A 19957-nucleotide genomic window follows, 5' to 3' on the forward strand; every position below is an offset into this window, starting at 1 on the left:
AAATCCCAAAGACTGGATTTCCAGGTTGTGTACTTACCTGTTAAAACTGCATTCTTGATTTTCTTCTATAGGTTAACACGGCAAAGATTGAAATTTGCACTAAGTGTCCACTTTTTAAAGTATTTGTCCTGAAAAAAACACTTACCTTTTCGCGAACATTTTGGTCTCCTTTTTGAGTTGTGTCATTTTGAATATGCTACTTACCAGTATGCATCTGTTCTTGGCATGTAGGGCTGCTGACATTCATATCTGTGCATAGATCGCCGCCTAGTGTTGGGTCCGGATGTTTGCACGTTGTTGTCCTGGAAGAGTCTTCGAAGTATCACGAGATAGGGGACTCCTCCCCTGGACCACAGTGCGCATGGGCATCCTCTCCATCCTTGGATTGTTTTTCGCCATTGTGGCAGTGATGGAGTAGCTACAGTAAGTGATGACCATGCTATACATTAATTCTGAGAGCTGCAGCCGCGACAGGCGCCGGGGAGGAGGGTGGGCTATATGAATGTCAGCAGCCCTACATGCCAAGAACAGATGCATACTGGTAAGTAGCATATTCAGTTCGAGGCATGTGGGCTGCTGAATTCATATCTGAGCATAGAATACATAGCAGTTCCTCCTTTAGCGGCGGCTACCCGTGCCGGCTGCAGCAGTCTGAAAAAGAGTTTTGAGAACAGCCTGTCCTACAGCTGCCTGCTGTTTTGAGTGTACATCTACACAGTAGTGTTTGGTAAATGTATGTATAGTGGACCATGTGGCTGTTCTACATATTTCCTGTAAAGGAATGTTTCCTAGGAAAGCCATGGACGCCCCTAACTTTCGTGTTGAGTGGGCTCGTGGGGGAATCGTTAATGTGCGTTTAGCTTTTTGATAGCAAATTTGAATACATTTAACGATCCATCTGGCTATCCCTGCTTTGGAAATGGCGTTGCCCTTGCGTTGTGGAGAAAAGGCAACGAAAAGTTGTTTTGTTTTCCTAAAGTCCTTAGTTCTGTCTATATAGTACATGAGGGCCCTCTTCACATCTAGTGTATGGAGCATTCTCTCCGACATTTTGTGGATTTTGAAAGAAAACAGGCAGTTCAATAGTTTGATTCATGTGGAACTGCAATATGACTTTGGGCATGAATTTGGGGTTGGTACGTAGTACCACCCTGTTTGCGTGAACCTGTATGAATGGCTCTTGAATGGTTAGTGCCTGGAGTTCACTAACTCTTCTTAATGAAGTGATTGCTACTAAGAAAGCTACTTTCCAGGTGAGGAATTGAATCTCACATGAATTGAGAGGTTCAAAGGGTAGACCCATCAATCTGGTGAGGACCAGATTGAGGTTCCACACCGGTGCCGGTGGGTGTCTTGGGGGAATTACTCGTTTAAGTCCCTCCAAGAAGGCTTTGATGGCAGGCACTTTGAATAAAGAGAGGTGCTGCCTGTTTGAGATAGGCTGCTATCGCGGTTAAATGGATACGTATTGAGTTGTATGCCAGATTGCATCGGTGTAGGAGGTAACAGATGATGTACTGAATGGATGCGTCCAGCGGGTCAATGTCATTGTTGTTGCAGTAAATAACAAACCTTTTCCATTTAGCCGCATAGCAGGCTCTGGTAGTGGGTCTCCTGGCCTCCCTGATGATATCCATACAGTCAGGTGGCAGGTTTAGATAGCCAAACTCTAAGACTTCAGGAGCCAGATTGCCAGGTTCAGCTGTTGCGGATCTGGGTGCTGAATCTCGCCATGGTTCTGCGTTAAAAGTGCGGGTTTGATCCGCAGCCTTTGATGCGGCACCACGGAAAGTTCTAGAAAGGTGGTGTACCATGGTTGGCGCGCCCATGTGGGAGCAACTAGGATGAGTGTCAGTGAGTGTTGTCGCAGTTTGCGTGCCACTAGAGGTATTAGTGGCGCTGGGGGAAAAGCGTACGCAAATCTGCCAGACCAGTTCATCCATATCGCATTGCCCTGTGACTGTGGGAACCTGGCGGCAAAGCTTTGGCATTTTGCGTTTTCGTTTGTGGCGAATAGGTCTATCTCTGGATGACCCCACTGTTGGAAGTACGGTTGGAGTACTGACGGATGTAGCTCCCACTCATGCATCTGGTGGCTGTGTCTGCTGAGCAGATCCGCCATCTGGTTGTCCTTGCCGGGGAGGTGTTCCGCCATGAGGAATATGTTCCTCTGAATAGCCCACTTCCACATGCTCTGAGCCAGATGAGACAACTGTGGAGAGTGTGTTCCTCCCTGCTTCTGTATGTAGTACATGGCAGTCATGTTGTCCGTCCGGATCAACACGATTTTGTTGCACAAGTGTACTTTGAATGCCTTCATGGCTAGGAAGATAGCCATCAGTTCCAGAACGTTGATGTGCATCTTCTTTTGTTGCGTTGTCCATAGTCCCTGCACTGTGTAAGTGAGTACATGAGCTCCCCAACCCTGGAGAGAGGTGTCCGCTGTCAGTATTATTTGTGGAACAGGCTCTTGGAACGGTCGGCCCTTGCAAAGGTTTTGTGGATTCCACCAATGCAGAGAGTTGTATGCCCGACCGCTCACCAACACTAGGTCTTTTAATTGCCCGTGAGCCTGATTCCATTGACGTGCCAAGCACTCCTGAAGCGGGCGCATATGTAGTCTCGCGTGCGGGACTATGAAAATGCAGGAGGCCATCATGCCTATCAGCTGCATGAACACTCGCGCTGGAAGGGAGTGTTGAGGTTTGAACTTTGCGATCAGCAGTTGCATGCTGTTGATACTCACCAAATTTGGCTGAGCTGTGGCTGCCAGAGTGTCTATGGTCGCGCCCAGGTACTGTTGTACGTGTGCGGGTTGGAGATGTGATTTTGGGTAATTTAGTGAGAATCCCAGACTGTGAAGAAGGTGAATGGTGAGGGACATGTGGCTGGCACATTGCTGGGCAGACTTTGCTTGAACAAGCCAGTCGTCCAGGTAAGGGAAGACGTGAATGTGTTGTCTCCGTAGATGTGCCGCCACTGTTGCTAGGCACTTGGTAAAGACCCTGGGTGCTGTTGTTACTCCGAAGGGGAGAACTTTGAACTGATAGTGATGGCCTTGAATAGTGAACCTGAGATATTTTCTGTGTTAAGGGTGTATGGGTATGTGAAAATACACATCTTTTAGGTCCAGTGTGGCTAGGAAGTCTCCCTGACTGAGTAGCGGGAGAACTTGCTGTAGGGTGAGCATATGGAAATGCTCAGAGAATGTAGTGGTTGAGGGGTCTCAGGTCTAGTATAGGTCTGAGCGACACGTCCTTCTTTGGGATTAAGTAGTACAAAGAGTACACCCCTGTCCCCTGCTGGTTGACGGGCACGACCTCTATTGCACCTTTTTGCAGCATACTTAGCACTTCCTGCTGCAATAATGCCAAGTGCTCTACGGACATAGGACGGTGCTTTGGCGGTATGTTGGGTGGAGTGGACGTTAATTCGAGACAGGAACCGTGTTGGATAATGTCCCTGACCCACCTGTCAGTGGTGATGGTTTTCCACGCTGACAGGAACCGTTGGAGTCTCCCCCCCGACAGGTGTTATGTGGTCGGGGGGCAGGGAGAGGGCGTCACTGTTTGTTTTTGGTGGAGGACCTGGTGTTGCCGTAACCGCGTCCTCTGCCCTTGGTGCTGGAGCCACGATATCCACCTCTGTTGGTTTTATCATAGGTACTTTGTGTGCCTCCTTTAGTGTACTGCTGCTGTGACCCCTGACCTCTAGCTGCTCCTCTATTTCCGGGGCGACGAAAGGAGCCACTACGAAACTGCTGCGTCTGCAGAGCCCCCATTGATTTCGCAGTGTCAGTGTCTTTTTTAATTTTCTCTAGGGTAGTGTCAACTTCAGGGCCAAATAAATAGTCTGGGTTGACCGGTTGATTCAGGATATTGTTCTGAATCTCTGGCTCGAAGCCTGAGATTCTCAACCATGCATGCCGTCTCAGCATGACGCTTATGTTGATTGCCCTCGCCGCTGTGTCTGCTGCATCCAGTGCGCACTTGATGGATGCATTGGTAAGGAGTTGTCCCTCTCTAATGAGGATCTCCGCTGCCTCTTTATATTCATCTGGCAAATGTTGGAGTAGTGATTCGAGTGTGTCATAATGTGACCTATCATAACGGGCCAGGAGTGCCTGTGTGTTGGCAATGCGCCAGATGTTAGCGGCTTGCGCTGCAATCCGTTTGCCAGATGTTTCCAGCACTTTGGACTCCTTGTCCGGGGGAGGAGCATCACCTGTTTGTGAGTGGGCTCTCTTGCGAGCATTAGCAACCACCATGGAGTCCAAAGGTAATTGACCCCTAATGAACATAGGGTCTCCGGGTGCAGGCTTGTACTTTTTTTCAATCCTGGGGTTTAGCACCCGTGCCCTGGTAAAAATGTCTTTGGCAGGGTGGGGCGTGGTTTGGACGCCGAGAGAGATGGCGGCTCGGTGATTCTCTCTGCCCGTGCGTACATCGTATAAGGGCGGAGGAACGGGTCTCACCGCTCCTACAATGCTACAAAAAGTGAAATCATTAACCGGAATGTGAGGGGGCTTCTGAGGAGCAATTTGGAGGTTTTTTGTTGCGGGGAAGCGGTTCTACCGTCGCTTCGAGTGCTCCGCCTGATGACTGCGAGGAGTAAGGCAGGAGACGAGACCGCGTGACTGCCGGTGTGTTGGCGGCCGGATTGGAAGTCACCCGCCGGAGCCTGAGGGAATCGGTTCTGTTTGCTGATCGATGCGGTGACAAGCCGGTATGTGGAGGGAAGCGCGAATGAGTTGGTGTGGATGAGCAGCTTGAAGCGGAGAGGAGTCGTTAACGCCTATCGCGCAGGCAAGATGGCGGCACCCGCTCCATAGACGGGGATCCTTCGTGCTGTTACGATGCCGCCTGTGTGGTAAACGATGATTAATTAGGACTCTGCTTCATGGGAGCGATGACTGCTTTCTGGATCATGTCCTGGAAGGTTTAGATGCCAGAATTAAAGCCGTGTCTCACTCTTATCAGTACGGCTGGTGCTACGCTACACGTGTAATGGTGGCAATGTCGGCGTATGGGCGAGACTGTGAAAGACTGCTCTTTCCAAGGTAGATCCAAGTTATCGCGGCAGAGCCTGAAATACCACCTACAGTAAGGTCTGCTTTCCTAGATCTGCGACATCAGAGCCTGTGTCTGGTGATGTGGAGCTGCGAATGAATCCGGCACTACGCTGCGAGGTGTCAATCTTCCAAACTGCTACCCTGTGATTTCACCTGAACATCCTTTGCCTTAATACACGGTTCTCTCATGTGACGGCGCGGCCTAGCCTTGCACACATATGCTGTCTTCCACGATGTGGCCACACGTCTCTGACTTTAGATGGAAAGTACGTGCTCCCTCACGGCGATCAACCAATCGCACGGGTAGCGGTCGGGAAGTGCCAGGTGATACGTTTATGTTACCACGTGTGGCAGACTTATTGGATTATTGTGCGTTTACCTGAATTGGCTACTACAGGACGACGGAGGTGACGGCGATCGTAAGGCACTCTACAAGTGAAGGTTGGAGCTCAGGAAGACAGTTGAGACCGACCACGGAATCTGCACGACTGGCAACCATGGCCGATAGTAAGGACCCTGTGAAAAGCATGAAGAGGCTCAAATCTGACCAGTCGAATCCAAGTTCACCCAGCAAGGGAGGGAAAAGCAATCCGGACCCGATGGACCTGATACTTAATAAGCTGGATGAAGTATGGGAGCTGGCTAAGGCGACCAAAGACGAGGTAGCGGCGATTAGGCAAGATAATCGCGAAACCAATGCAAAATTGTTAGAAGCAGAATCGAGGATTAGCAGACTCGAGGACCTAGAAGTAAAATCGTGTGCAGCCATTAAGCGCCTACGCATAACCACGGATCAAACAATGCGGAAACTGGTGGAGTTGGAGGACAGAAACAGACGGGGAAACCTCCGTATTTTTGGTCTTCCGGAAGGATCGGAGGATCAGCATGGGAGCTGTGTGGCCTTTCTGGAGTCTTGGTTCACCCAGGCTACTAACCTGTCCTTTCACCACCCTCTGGAGTTTGATAGGGCCCATAGAGTGCCAGGCAGAATAAGTAAGAATCAAAAAGGTCCTAGAGCTATTGTGTGTAAGCCACTACGATACCAACATGTAGAGCAAATTCTTGACTTCATGCGGAAAAACAACCATATTTTATGGAAATCGGTCAAAATATACATCTCACAGGACTACAGTAAAGAGACGGTGGAAGTTAGGAAGGCGTTCTTGGCACTTCGACCGCTACTAAAGAAAAGGGGCTTCCAATTTGGGTTCGTGGGCCCTGCAAAATATCGTGTGATGGTCCACGGCTCTCCGCACCTTTTTTCGGATCCCCTGAAACTGAAAAGCATGCTTGATGGGCCGGAAGACTTGGACATGGAAACAAGTACCTCAGTGGGTGCAGTGGAGCAGGCCTCGGCCTCAGGTTATAAGTGATCGATCCCTGCTCTCTTTTGCCATTCATAATTCTATATGAGCTTCTTCTACTTAATGTGGAGGGTTATCAACAGCACGACTCTCTGCTTCAAGACACTTTCCAATGAAGGTTCTGTTGGTTGAATGCAGTTGTTTCTGGTACCTGGTCACATAGTATGTTTTAGTTAATGCCTTTCAATCTGATGGATGTCAGTTCTCTTGGCCATGATTGCTAATGGTCATGCTCCACATGCTTCGCATATGGTGTTATGTAGAGAACGTTGGTGGCTTGTTAGCTTGGTTGCTGGCCCTAGACCGGCTGAAGAGGTCCCTGAAGGTTGTACTATTGATGCAGGTTGTTTGTTATTGCAGTGGGTAGGAGCATACCTCAGATCGACTGTGTTAGTTCCTCTGTTCCATGTTTTTCATTATTCTGTAATGGTCAAGCACGGGGGGGTTACGACGCAATCTCTTTCCAGTCACCATGCCTACAACGTACAGTTGGGGTGGGGAGGGAGGGGGGTTGTGGGTTTTTTGGGAAGGGATATGTGTTCTTTGTTCTCTGCTTTTGTTTTCTCTTGCTTGCATAGTCTTCATCTCCTTAATGCTCGTGGGTGAGGGTGGTGCTGGGCTCTACTACGGCTCTAACTGTGCTTACGTTGTGGAATATATAAGTATCGATATGTTGATGCAACCTCCTGATGCCAAATAGCTCAATTAGCTCTCCGTTGGGAGTATGTAATATGGACAGATTGAAGATATTATCCTTTAACGTTAAAGGTCTGAACCAGCCTGTCAAGAGACAAAAAATTTTAGATTATGTAAAGAGACTGAGGGGCGATATTGTTTTACTTCAGGAGACCAAGCTTGAGGCTTTTATAATGAGGTAGTGGGTGCTGAGGCTGTGAACAAAAAGAATGGTGTTCTGATACTTGTTGCGAGGAAATCTAAGGTAGAGATCTTGTCCTCTGAAGCGAGTGTAGACGGTAGGTGGGTCACGGCCAAAATGAGTAGGGATAATACAGAGTTTTATGTTACTAACATATATGCCCCCCAACACTAGCGATTTGGATTTTTGGAACAAGCTGAATAGGCACCTTGAAACTATTCCGGATAATGCGGTACACATATTAGCTGGGGATTTCAATCTTCCGATGGATGCAACTTTAGATAGAGACTCACGCTGTCCCTTCAAATCAAACAAATCACATAAAGCTTTTCTCAGTTTGTGTCAACGCTTCAACTTGGTGGATACATGGAGGCTCCTAAATCCCACTGGGAGAGATTATACTTTTTACTCTTCCCCACATGACTCGTATTCCCGGATTGACTTTATCCTCATAACACAGAATGGCGTCCCTAGATTAAAATCTACTACCATTGAACCTCGTGTATTGTCTGATCACTCGTTCATCTCCTTATCAATTGCTAATGTCAAACCATCCTCTCGTCAGACATCTTGGGGTTTGAATGATGAAATCCTAAATAGTGATAAGCACCGGTCCGCAATACATGAGGCGATCTCTTCCTACCTTCAGATTAATAAAAAGGGGGACACGTCCGATCTCATTAGGTGGGATGCCTTGAAAAGTACCATAAGGGGAGTGTGTATCAAGATTAGGTCAGCAATGAACAAAAATTATAATGAGAAGTTGGAGGCCTTGGAGACAGAAATTAGGAATCTAGAGATTAGACACTTAAAGGATAGGGATGATATGTCTCTTGCTGCGTTGGCAAATAAAAAATATGAATATAATAAAATAGTTAGCGAGAGAGCGGGAGTCTGGCTTGATCAGGGTAGGCGGTTTAAGCTTTGTGAATCTAATAAGGCAGGCAAGTCCCTAGCCTCGTACTTGAAGTTCAAGGTTCAGAAGAACTCTATTAGTGTCATTAAGGATGCATTAGGATACTCGCATTCAGACCCAGACAAAATAACAGAGGTGTTCAGAGTATTCTACGAAGACCTTTATGCAAAGAATAAGGCGGTTGAGGAATCCAGGATTAAGGAGTACTTAGACGAGTGCAATCTCCCACAGCTTTCTGTTGAGGACCAGGTCAGTCTCAATGGTCCAATTAACATGCTAGAGATAGAGACTGCAATTAAACGTCTAAAAATAGGGAAAGCTCCAGGCCCTGATGGGTTTACGGCGAAATTTTATAAAACCTTTCCCTCCCTTTTGGTCGAACCCCTCCTACAGTTATTTCAAGATATTAATAAATCTGGTGAGGTTAGAGGTACTTTGGCAGAAGCAATAATTGCTGTACTTCCTAAAGATGGGAAAGACCCCTCGCTACCGAAAAATTACAGGCCAATTTCACTGATTAACATAGACTGCAAGCTCTTGGCTATGATACTCTCCGCTTGCCTCCAGAAGGTTCTTCCCCAGTTGATCCACCCATCCCAAGCAGGCTTCCTTAAAAACCGGTTGTCCAGTGACAATACAAGGATTTTGGCGCATGTATTAGAAAAAGCGAAACTCCTAGGCACGCCAACTGCAGCAAGAACACTAGATGCTGAAAAAGCATTTGATAAGGTTGATTGGTCCTTCCTCCAAGCAGTCCTTCGTAAATTCAACCTAGGGGAATCATTCACAAGACTGGTAATGTCCCTATATTGCTGTCCTTCGGCAAGAGTTAGGGCGGGTGGATCTTTCTCCTCCCCCTTTTGTTTAAAGCAAGGTACGCGACAGGGATGTCCCCTGTCTCCCTCATTGTTCTTGTTGGCAATTGAACCGTTCTTATATCATATAAGGAATGATCCCAAGATAGCTGGTGTACCGTTTGGAGACTGTACTGTTAAATTAACTGCTTACGCGGACGATGTGCTTATTGTGTCAGAAAGAGCGGATGAGGCCATACCTGCACTCATGACTGATATTGAGGACTTTTCCAGAGTCTCTGGGTATAAACTCAATAAAGACAAAACGGAGGTCAAACTTCTGAACAATGTTGGGGATAAAGGGATTATCGGGGACTCCGGTCTTACATGGCAGCCTCGGTGTTTTAAATATCTGGGGCTAGACTTTGATAAAGATTTGATCTCTACACTGAGAGTAAATGAAGACTTGACCCTTAAAAAGATATCTACATTACTGGAGGGTTGGTCTCCAAAGTTTCTCTCCTGGTGGGGCAGAGCGGAGACGCTCAAAATGATGTCGACTCTGTTGGTCAACTATCTGGCCAGCATGCTTCCTATGACGTTCTCGAATGCTTTTGTTACCAAGGTGGACCAGCTGTTTGGTAATTTTCTGTGGCAGGGCAAGAAAGCCAGAGTCTCACTGAAGACGCTGCAATTAGCAAAAGATAAAGGTGGCCTGGGTCTCCCCTCCTTCAGGAGCTATCAGACAGCGTTTCTGTGCAAACCGGGTGCTCAGTGGTTGATAAAATCCCCTGCTTATACACCACTATGGGTTAATATTGAGGAGGCGCTAGTAGATCACGCGCCTTTGGAGGCCCTTCTCACGATGGACCTGTCACATCTACCACACTCCAAATATATCATGCTGAATACTAGACGGGCTTTGCTTAGACTCGACCAAACACATAAAACAAAGTTGACATTCGCTCGGTCATCGTTTATGTCCTTGTGGAGAAATGCCCATCTCAAATATAATGGTAGTAGACTAATCTGGGAGTCTTGGTCCAAGAAGGGCATTAATTTGGTGAAGGACTTATATGATAAGGCTCCACTGCCGTTCTCGACCTTGCAACAGAGGTATGATCTTACCCCGATGGATTTTTATGACTTCCTAAAAATTAAAGCGATGCTGACCGCGCGCAATTTCTCTCCTTATACTCCATGGTTAATACTTCATATCCCACGTCTTGTGTACGCTGGCCACTTCGTGTCGAGGGTGTATAAACTGTTATTGCCTTTACCCACGACAAAACACAAAAGGGTGGAATCAATATGGGAGGCTGAGCCAAATCTAACAGGCATACCTTTTGACTGGGAGGTGATCCATAAGTTGGCCCTTACACACAAAGTCTCACCCATCCTATTCCAAACGAAATACATGCTCCTCAACAGGGCATTTTGGACGCCTGACAAGCTTTTCAAATGTGAATTAAGGGAGTCTCCTGTGTGTTGGAACTGTCAATCAGGCTCTGGCGATCTTGCACACATGCTATTTACCTGTCCTTCATTAGGGGATTACTGGGGGAAGATATTTGACTGCATTTATCACGTATTCAAGATAAGGCCTGTACAGGACTTTGTATACGTTATTTTGGGGGTGCTGGACCCACAAATAACAACAGACCAAGATCGTCAGCTTTTGGACTTAATGTTAACAATGGCATGTAAAGTGGTTCTTTGCAAATGGAAAAATGCGAGTGAGGTGAGCTTCAAAATCTGGCAGGAGTGGTTATCTTTCCTGAGAGGTTCTAATAATCCGGCTCTGCAAGCTTCTACTTGGAGCCCTTCCAATAGAAGGCTTTGGAAATCATTGGACGCATCCTCCTTTCATTACGAGCCACCTTGAGATGTATACTGTGGTTGGGTCCCTCTGATCGGGGTTGGCTGGGAGTTAAGTCGTGATTAACCTCTTGAACCCAGGGGCGCCGCGCCCGCACATTGAGCATTGTATATATATAGATGTACCTGTATATTGATGATGCAAGCCGGAGTGGATTTTCTTTATATCATTGGTCTTTGCTATTTATTTTCTGTTTTTGTATTTGTATTTGTTGGACATAGACTAATTTGAACTTTTTTGTACGGAAGAGTTACTGTATTGTAATTGTCACTTCAATAAAAATGATTTGAAATAAATAAAAAAAAAATGTCTTTGGCAGGTTTGAGAACCCCTTTCAACATGGGCAGAGTCTTGACAGCTCTTTCGGAAGAGGCGAAAGTGTCCACCAAGAAGTCTGCTTCGACAGTGTCAGAATGGAGTTCTACTCCATGATCGGCAGCAGCCCGTTCTATGAGGGCATTAAAGGCAGCAGTGTCCTCTGTGGGAGATGTCTTTACGTTATAAAGCTGCGTGTCATGGGTATCTGGTGCGGTACCCTGGTCTGTGGGGTCATCCCATGCCTGATCTGGGTCTTGCAGGTGATCATCAGGATCGATATCCCCAGGGTAGGCGGTATCATCCCCTACATAGTCCTCTACTGCGTCCGCCTCTGAAGGCGTCGGAGAAAAGGACGGTGGATCTTGATGAAAGGGTTGAAAGTGTTCATGAAGCACTGGCTCTGACCCTGCCGGCAATTTGTGTTTGAGAGGAATTTTATAGGAGTCCAATCCCCTCTCTGGCGTGATTTTCCGCTTGCGGAGCATCAACCTGCCAGTGTTGGCGTCGATGAATTGTGGCTGTGAAGGCTCGAGATCTGTTTGTCTAGTGGATGGGGACTGCGTCTGGCGGACACATGTCCGAATCTCGAACAGTTTCGGCGCCGAGGGCGGCGGCAACCCAAACGTGATGTTGGTGGCGCCGAGGGTGCTTTGGAAGCCTTGTGCGTGTCGGGACCCGACGTAGAGTGGAGGGCTGCCCGTTCTCTGATGCGTTGCAACGATGCCAAGACCTGCTGCACGGTGAACGCAGATGGCTGTTTGGAACCGGTCGGCACCTTGGAGGTAGGCGAAGCGGCCCCCGACTTTTTTGCAGTCATGGGGTCATCGATCCGAAGGGGGTATCGACGCTTGTTGGAGTCGATGACTTTGCCGGCGCCGCCGTCTTGGACGTCGACGTAGACGGGGTGGCCACCTTGACATTAGTGGTTGGGGCCGATGTCTTCGGTGCCAGAGGCGCCTTGTGGGGTCCGAGGGCCTTCTTCTTCTGCTCGGCAACCGTATCCGCTGCGGTGAGCTCAGCACCGAAATCCCTTTTTGCGCGTTCGGAGCCGATGACCTTTGCCGGCGTCGAAGGAGTGGAAGGTTTCGAGGCCTTCGAGCCGATCACAACCAGTTTCACTTTCGGTTTCGAGGGAACTGGAGCGATGGATGGTTTCGGTTTCGCTGAAGGGAATCCAGTCGTCTTCGACAATAATGGCTCTTGCGAAACGTTCGAGGCCGGGCCGGAAGGCGGGGCAGAAGAACCGCTAGATTGATCTCGGGTAAGGCCCAAAGGCGATCCCTCGACCTGAGCCTCAGGACGACGTATGTTGTCGGCCTCCGTATCGACGGGTTGGCCTAGCTCCTCGCTGGAGCTATCTTCCTCGGCCCCAAAGGCCTCATCGTAGACTCCTACCTCGTCGATGACTTCTTCTCTCTGAAAGATCACCTCATCGTCGTCTTCCGATTGGGAATCGTGTTCGGAAGCGGGGCTGGAGTCTACTTCTTCCACGCTCTCGGCGTCCTCGTCTTCGGTGCTAAAGATGTTGGCCGGGGCAGGCGCCGATTGCTGCGCCTCCAATCTCGCTGCCCGTCGATTCCGGAGAGTCTTCTTCGATCAGAAACAGGCACAGGCCATACATTTGGACTCATCGTGATCCGGTGAGAGACATTTGTTGCATACCGGGTGGACGTCGATGTGTGGGTATTTTGCGTGGCATAGAGGACACCTTTTGAATGGAGTCGATTCCATCGTCGAGCGAAGTTCGATGTTCGGACCAAGCGGATCCGAAAAGCTGGAAGAAGGTGCTAAAGCATTAAAGAAACTATTTGATACCGAACGGGAATAGTACCGACGATAACTAAAGGCCTTTTGGCCTTAAACAGAAATTTCCTAACTTGAGCTAAGATAAGCACATCCGAACCCAATGGCGGAAAAAAACAATCTGAGGATGGAGAGGATGCCCATGCGCACTGTGGTCCAGGGGAGGAGTCACCTATCTCGTGATACTTCGAAGACTCTTCCAGGACAACAACGTGCAAACATCCGGACCCAACACTAGGCGGCGATCTATGCACAGATATGAATTCAGCAGCCCACATGCCTCGAACATTAGTCACCCTGTGCATAACAAATGTCTTACACTACTCTGTGTTAGGTCTAAGGTAGCTCACCCACAATACCACAAATAGAGCGCCTTGGGTTTGCATTGAGCCCTGTACACTTCTGGGGGAATCTGGACTCTGCATGGTCTAACCACTTAGTGGTATACCATGTACAGAGCCAGCTTCCTACATTCATAGAGGACAAATACAACTTTCCTTTACAAAAGTGATTTTTTTTTAATTTGAAATTAAACTTTAACCACCGCCAGGAATTGGCCTATACCCCAGCATATGAAATAATAAGGCATGGCATTAACCTACACTGAGCAGGCACTATCAATATGGTACGACCTTTGGTTGCACACCATCTTCTGTTTTCCTGTTTCCTTACCAACTAATTGTAGTCCTTGGCTTCACCTGCTTCATCTCTCTGCTGGGAGTGGCTGTTTAGTCAAGTCTGTGGTGTTGCTGGGTGCACGGCCCATTACTAATGGTCTACACCATGAACCTTTTATCCCATTTTCGGGTAAAGTTTGCGAAATGCTTCACCAGCCTTTTGAAAAGTGGACTTTTGAAGGTGGAAAACACATTTGCCACCCCAATTCTTATGGTGAGATTTGCAAACTAGATTGCAGTACACATTGCTTTTTGAGTCAGAAGTAACATTTAGCTGAATGGTGATAGTTACTGAGCAAGACAGCATACAGCACCCAGCAGTACAATTCTAGATCATGGTGAATTATTTGTGTAAGCAATTCTGAACATTGGGAGACAATGGATAAATTGATATGTTCCATGTTTTTCAAAACTTTATACACCCCCGAACTGGTTAAACAATCACGGAAAATCATTTACTGAACAGTCTCAGAACAATTACCATTTCAGGGGTGATGTATTTTAAATCCTGGTGCCTTCCATCCGTAGTAGGTAACAAGTAGACCTAAGAGAAGAAAGCCATATAGAATATTACTGCTACATATGGTTTTTAGCAGTGTTTAATTTATTGGAAAACAAAGCACAAGGGCATTTTTTTTGCAAAGCGATCCAATGTTGGGTTGGCATATGCCAATGCAGCCTATTCTCCATTCTGTTTCATGCGTTTTCCACCACCCTACACTTTCTCACTTTTGCAAATTCTTCTCTAACCCTACTTTCTCCCGTTGTCACCATTTTCCTATCTCACTCTGCCTACACTCTCACCTTGCTCTGTCAAATTCTCATGATGAAAAACAAGGCCCAGTCTTCAAAAATAAAAGATGGTTTTGAACATCGGCAATCACCAGCACAAACTAATCAATGATTTTAGGAAAACAGCATTTCCCAGTGAAAGACACAACATGTTCTACAGAATAATTCTATAATAGGTTAGATTTTGTTGTCACTGTTTAACTCATTGGGCTCCATACCCTTTCTGACTGCATTCAATCTAGATCCATTCTTTAGGAGGGGAGCCAGAAACTCATCACAAGGTCTGGTTCGGTTTGTTTGGTCTTTGAAATGTGCTACATAGTTAGGTCAGCTAAAGGGTCTTAAGAAACTAAGTATACCATTTAAAATATCCAACCAGGAGTCACAACATAAAAGCTTTACTTCAAGACAAAACATGCACATTGTCAAGTCCCCAAAATACTTACTCACTCAAGTCTCATTTTAGCTAAATGAAATAAACTGTCTGTGCCCTACCAAGCCAAGCGAGAGTTTAGCTCAAGCCTCCTGTGCATCAAAAATAATGGCTGCACAAACATTTTCAGAGCAAGAAACCATTTATACTGGATTGGTGCGACAAACCATTCACTGAAACGGATAGTAATAAAAAAGAAATCTGAAACCAGTCGCCAGTTCATTTCCAGAAACAGTGCTTCAAAGCACTTAAGCAAACTTTTTCTTGGTGTACATTCTATTGCTGGATTACCTGTGAGAAATCACCTATAAGATCCCTCTGATCACAGTCTAGAACATTCTCTATCTCAGTATGGGAAAAAGACTTTGACCGGAGCATTCTTTGATTCTGAAAGGAAATGAAAAAAAAATGAACACTGTCATGCATAGCATAAAATACAGTTGAACTGAAAATTATAGTAGACTGCAACCTCTCCACTTCAAGATATCAGACTGGTCATAAGGCCATGAACTACTGCTAGGCAGAAGACTACCACCAATATGTACATATCACACTCCTCACGAAATATTAATTTCAAAACCGGTTTCAAAATGGTAGTGGATAAGTGGTGTTCTACTTTACAAAATGGGCAAACAGAAAAGTGGTGTTGACACAGCACCAAGTATACGTGACAGAACTGGGGTGAAAGGCACAGCTATGAAATTGAATTCCATGACCTTAGGACGGGAGGGCAACTGTGGGGAAAACATTCTGGGCTACCAGATTTACTAACCGCGTGGGGAAAAACCACAAGGATCAGAGTCAAAATGAGAAAGTGCCTGAAATGCACTCAAGCAGATCTGACGTCTGTGGACATGTGCTGAAATCCCAACCATATCCTGTTCACACCAAATTGGGACCCGAGGCAAGAGACTGTCACAGTGCAGCCAGACTGCAGGAAAGCAAATGGGTGATGCACAGAACAACCCTCAGGAAGCACAGACTAACCTTCGCTTCAGGCTCCATTTCTTCTTGAGGAGAGACCTCGAACATGCTCTTTCTTCGCTTACTTTTTCCAGGTGGGTCCTCTGTGGGTCTCTCCACTCGCTTTAGCATCGGTTTTTGACTAAATATAGATGCAGAGTTTGGGCTGTTGCTCAGATGATTCTACATTAACAGCAAAGCATTAGGGATTTTGGTATTGGGTACAAACATCAGAGAAACGGTAAAGTGTTTTAAGCTAGTTGCTTAAGCTGCAATAAAATCTGACTAGCATTAAATAAAATCAACCAGTTAAAAGAAATTGGGCCTATGATATGCAAGGGGGGGGGGGGACCAAGCAATACACAAACAGACGATAAAGGTCGCAAACTAGATTTGGGCTAAATAGGCGTACGTATATCACAGTGCAGTAACAGTACACTGCTCCTCCCAGAATTCAACTCTCTCTCCAATCACTTGTTAACAGTATACGGAACATAGACCATGTACAGAGCTCCCCTGCCTTTTGGTTAGGTTCACACTATACAAATAGCTATTAATGAACAAACTAATATCAAAGAATCAGGCTTACTCATAGGTTTTCAAATTGATAAGACTGCGTCTCAAGCAGTTTTGCTACGACCTAATGATATGCACTATCTAGTCACAGGTAATAGTTCTGTATTAGAAATGAGCAGCAAATGCAATATAGTTAAACTATTGGAGAAGGCATTTTGCATGCTTTCCTCAATGCCTGTGTGGCTGAACAGAGAAAATGCCATCACAATAAAATGTTTCTGGTTAGGTCTAACAGCGGCACATTTTTTATACGATCACTCTTATAGTAGTTAAAAAAAATGACAGTGACTGAAAATAACTTACTTGATTTGTGGACTCTTTCATTACTAAGGGAGCAGTCCAGAGACTAGACATGCCAGGCGGTGCATCATTCTGAGGTAAATAAGATATAGACAAATGTTACTGAAGCATTTGAACTGTTACTACAGAAAGTTCTACAATAACAAACCAAAAAACAATTTCAGGTGAAAAATTTAGAAGGCACAGTGAACAAGGAGATTAAACAGGTTTGCAAAACCAAAGACAATTTGACTGTGCACACCCTGAAGTACTGAGACACTATTAGCAAATCAGAATGACAGCAGAAAATACCTGACCAGGCCCATCCAATTCATGCCAAATGTTCTAATAATTACTGGTCCAAGTATAGCGCTACTATAGTGGGGGTTTTTTGGTATGAATTTACAGGTTTTTTGCATGATAGCAAACACCATGTGCCTCAACCCCCGCGACCAAGACTCACAGGGGTTGAAACAAGCCGGTGTCTGTCTCCACACATTTTTTTAAATTATTTTATTTGGCATTTTCATAACCAGACTTGCATCTTACACTGAATAGTGAATTGTACATATAATACAGCTAGCTGTTTACAGTATGAACACTCAGTCTACATAATACAACAAGCATTGGCATAGCCAGTAGGTCTCGCCTTTGGGACCGTATAAGTGGTTAGTCATGCTGCACATTATCCTGGGTGCTCTGCCGCTCTGCAGAAATAGCAAGAAATGCCTTTAAGCAGAACATAAAATGGTCACCTGTGCAGGAGGAAGATGTTTGTTTTGAGAGTTTTTATTCACCTGGCCTCGTTTTCTTACAAAGAGATGCATTGTATTATGATCTGCTTGATGCCTTCATGTTAAAAATGTGCTTTAATTAAAAGGTAGAAACAATTAACAGGTTGGTGTGTTTGCACATATTTTATTCAAAGACTGGCTAAAAATGCATTTTCTACTTTTGGTTTTGTTAACATGATTACTACTGCGCCAGCTGTAACCAGCAACACGAGGGAGGGGGAAGGAATGTTGGTGGGAATTAAAGCTGGACGGGGTGGGCTGGGAAAGCAAGCGGAAACAGCTGGGATGAGGCCAATGGAAACCAACATAAACACCAGAGCAGCAATTGCAGGGGTGAATTAGGGATTGCAGCGGCATGTTCATGTTATTTACCTTTAACATGTCTCGTGAAAGAAGCATTATTTTAAATGGCTTTGGCCTCTGCAAAACCAACCATTGGCGTAGGTATTTACCAAATGTACTGGAAAGCCTTATTAACCATTTCCTAAGGGATGTAAATGGTCACGGAGCCCACAGTAATGAAAAGGTAGGAGGAGGGGGATGGGGCGTGTGTCCTGGAAACTGCATCAGCCTAGGCTGAGACACACGTGGGGGGTGCTAAAGCCTGCCGTGGGGACATATACTCCCCAAATGACATCAAGACAAACGGACGGAGACAGGCGCAGTGGCTCTTAGCACGTGAACATATTAGTGCTACTGGCAGTCCAATTAGATTGACATATGAAGTTTAAGCACCACTAGCGGATCTGGTCTTTATTAACTAATGTTTTTAGCCTACGAGTGTTGGCTGACAGCAGTGAGAATCAAAATACGACCAATTTTCAGATTTTTTCATGCCTGCAAGAGTTTAAAAGTTTGCATTTTATGTTACCACATATAAAAAAGCCTCCTGGTTGTATTGCAGGAAAGAAGGTAAATACTTTGTGGTTCACGAAGTGCTACAAGTCAGTAGGGGGTACTTCCAGTATATTAATTAGCAGCCTTCTGGCACAGGTCATTAACTGAAGCAAATGGGAGAGGAGGAGGGGTGTCCTGGAAACTGCATCAGCCTGGACAGACATACACAGGGGCTGCTAAAGCCTGCTGTGGGGAGATATCACACTCTCCAAATAGAAGCACAACAAACTGCCAGCCACGGGAGCAGTGGCTCTGAGCACGAGTTCAATTCACAAGGGTCATATTAACTGAACCAAATGAGGGGCTATCTGAAAATCCAAAATCTGGGACAGAAAAGTGTTTACTTGTGTAACCAGCTATTTAATGGTTTCTATTGTCCTGTTTAGGTCTCGCAGACCTAGCGCTGGAGCGCGCATGCGTTCCTCGCTCTGCGAGGCTTATAGTGATCAAGGAGATTTCCAAAATTGGGCTTGAAGCCCCGCCAATCATTGTCATTGGGCCGCGTCAGCGTTTATGCTAAACGCTGCCCTCCCATTGAAAATTAGGTTTTTAGGTTACCACCCTGTCTCCTTGTTGGCAGGCCCATCCGGACTGGATTGTTTCCTTGCGGCGTTACACGGCGGGCTTTATGTGGCGCGAGAGAGCACTTTTTAAATTGTACACTGATGGGGACAATGGCGGCTGCAGCACTAAGGGACACCACGCTCGTGTTTTTTTAACTTTAAGACTGAGCGCGGCGCCCGTTTCTGGGACAACGCGCTCGGGTTATTTACTTATTTCTTATTAACTGTCGGATAGATTAATGGGCATTTAGAGAGATGTTTGTGACTGACAGATCAACACCAGTGGAGGAATCCTATGGCTCTCTGCCTGGTCCGCATTGTAGAGTTGTTAGCGTTCACATACAGTCTAGACCGCCAGGGGTGTCTATCTGTCCACAAGAACCCCACGGCTCATTCAGAGACATTGGGGAGATCTCAGCGTCCTCTGATGGACTTCAAAGGATGCCCACCTCAAAGAGGCAGGTGTCTTCTTAGGGCTGTTCTAACTTTGACCACTTTATGATCGAGATTTCCTTGTGTATTAAAACAAGAAGCTGGTCATTGTTACAGAGATGGCAGTATTACGTGCCAGGTTGTAACACTTAAAATAGTAAAGGCACCCAGGTGCGGCGCATGGATGAGACGGTGAATCGGTGCTTTCGTGGCAGTCACACAATAGAACGGATATTTTGGTTCTAGACGGAAGTTGCCATTAGAAGATCCTGTGGGTGACATCACAGAAAGGAAAAACTACTGTCCATTTAGAGTTAAAGGAGTGGCATTTTAGGAGTTTGAGTGTGGAAATGGGAACTGTTTTAGTCAAAGAAACTGTTAAGTTTGTCAGAGAGAATTAGCATGTGTGCACTGCGACCAGTGTTATTGCGTGCCTGATTTGGGGGCAGGGGGGCATGGGTGTGCTGTGCAAGGGGACACTTGAAAATCTGCAAAACTTCTCCCCTTCTGATGCCTTCGCCTATGGCAG

The 19957-nt window shown here is 46.3% G+C and overlaps 1 protein-coding gene across 4 annotated transcripts in view; it reads right to left on the reverse strand.

Annotated features, from left to right (window-relative positions):
* The window catches only part of CDC25A (cell division cycle 25A), a 255238-nt gene that overhangs the window by 175445 nt on the left and 59836 nt on the right, over positions 1-19957 (reverse strand). For all 4 annotated transcript variants that reach the window (XM_085628703.1, XM_085628701.1, XM_085628704.1 and 1 more), the window contains exons 10-13: positions 16767-16835; positions 15912-16070; positions 15216-15311; positions 14181-14243 (exon numbers count right to left, since the gene is read on the reverse strand). In XM_085628703.1, the coding sequence (XP_085484829.1) occupies positions 14181-14243; positions 15216-15311; positions 15912-16070; positions 16767-16835 (387 nt within the window). The remainder of the gene's footprint in view (positions 1-14180; positions 14244-15215; positions 15312-15911; positions 16071-16766; positions 16836-19957) is intronic.

The sequence above is a fragment of the Triturus cristatus genome, chromosome 10, assembly GCF_964204655.1.
Source record: "Triturus cristatus chromosome 10, aTriCri1.1, whole genome shotgun sequence".
NCBI lineage: Eukaryota > Metazoa > Chordata > Amphibia > Caudata > Salamandridae > Triturus > Triturus cristatus.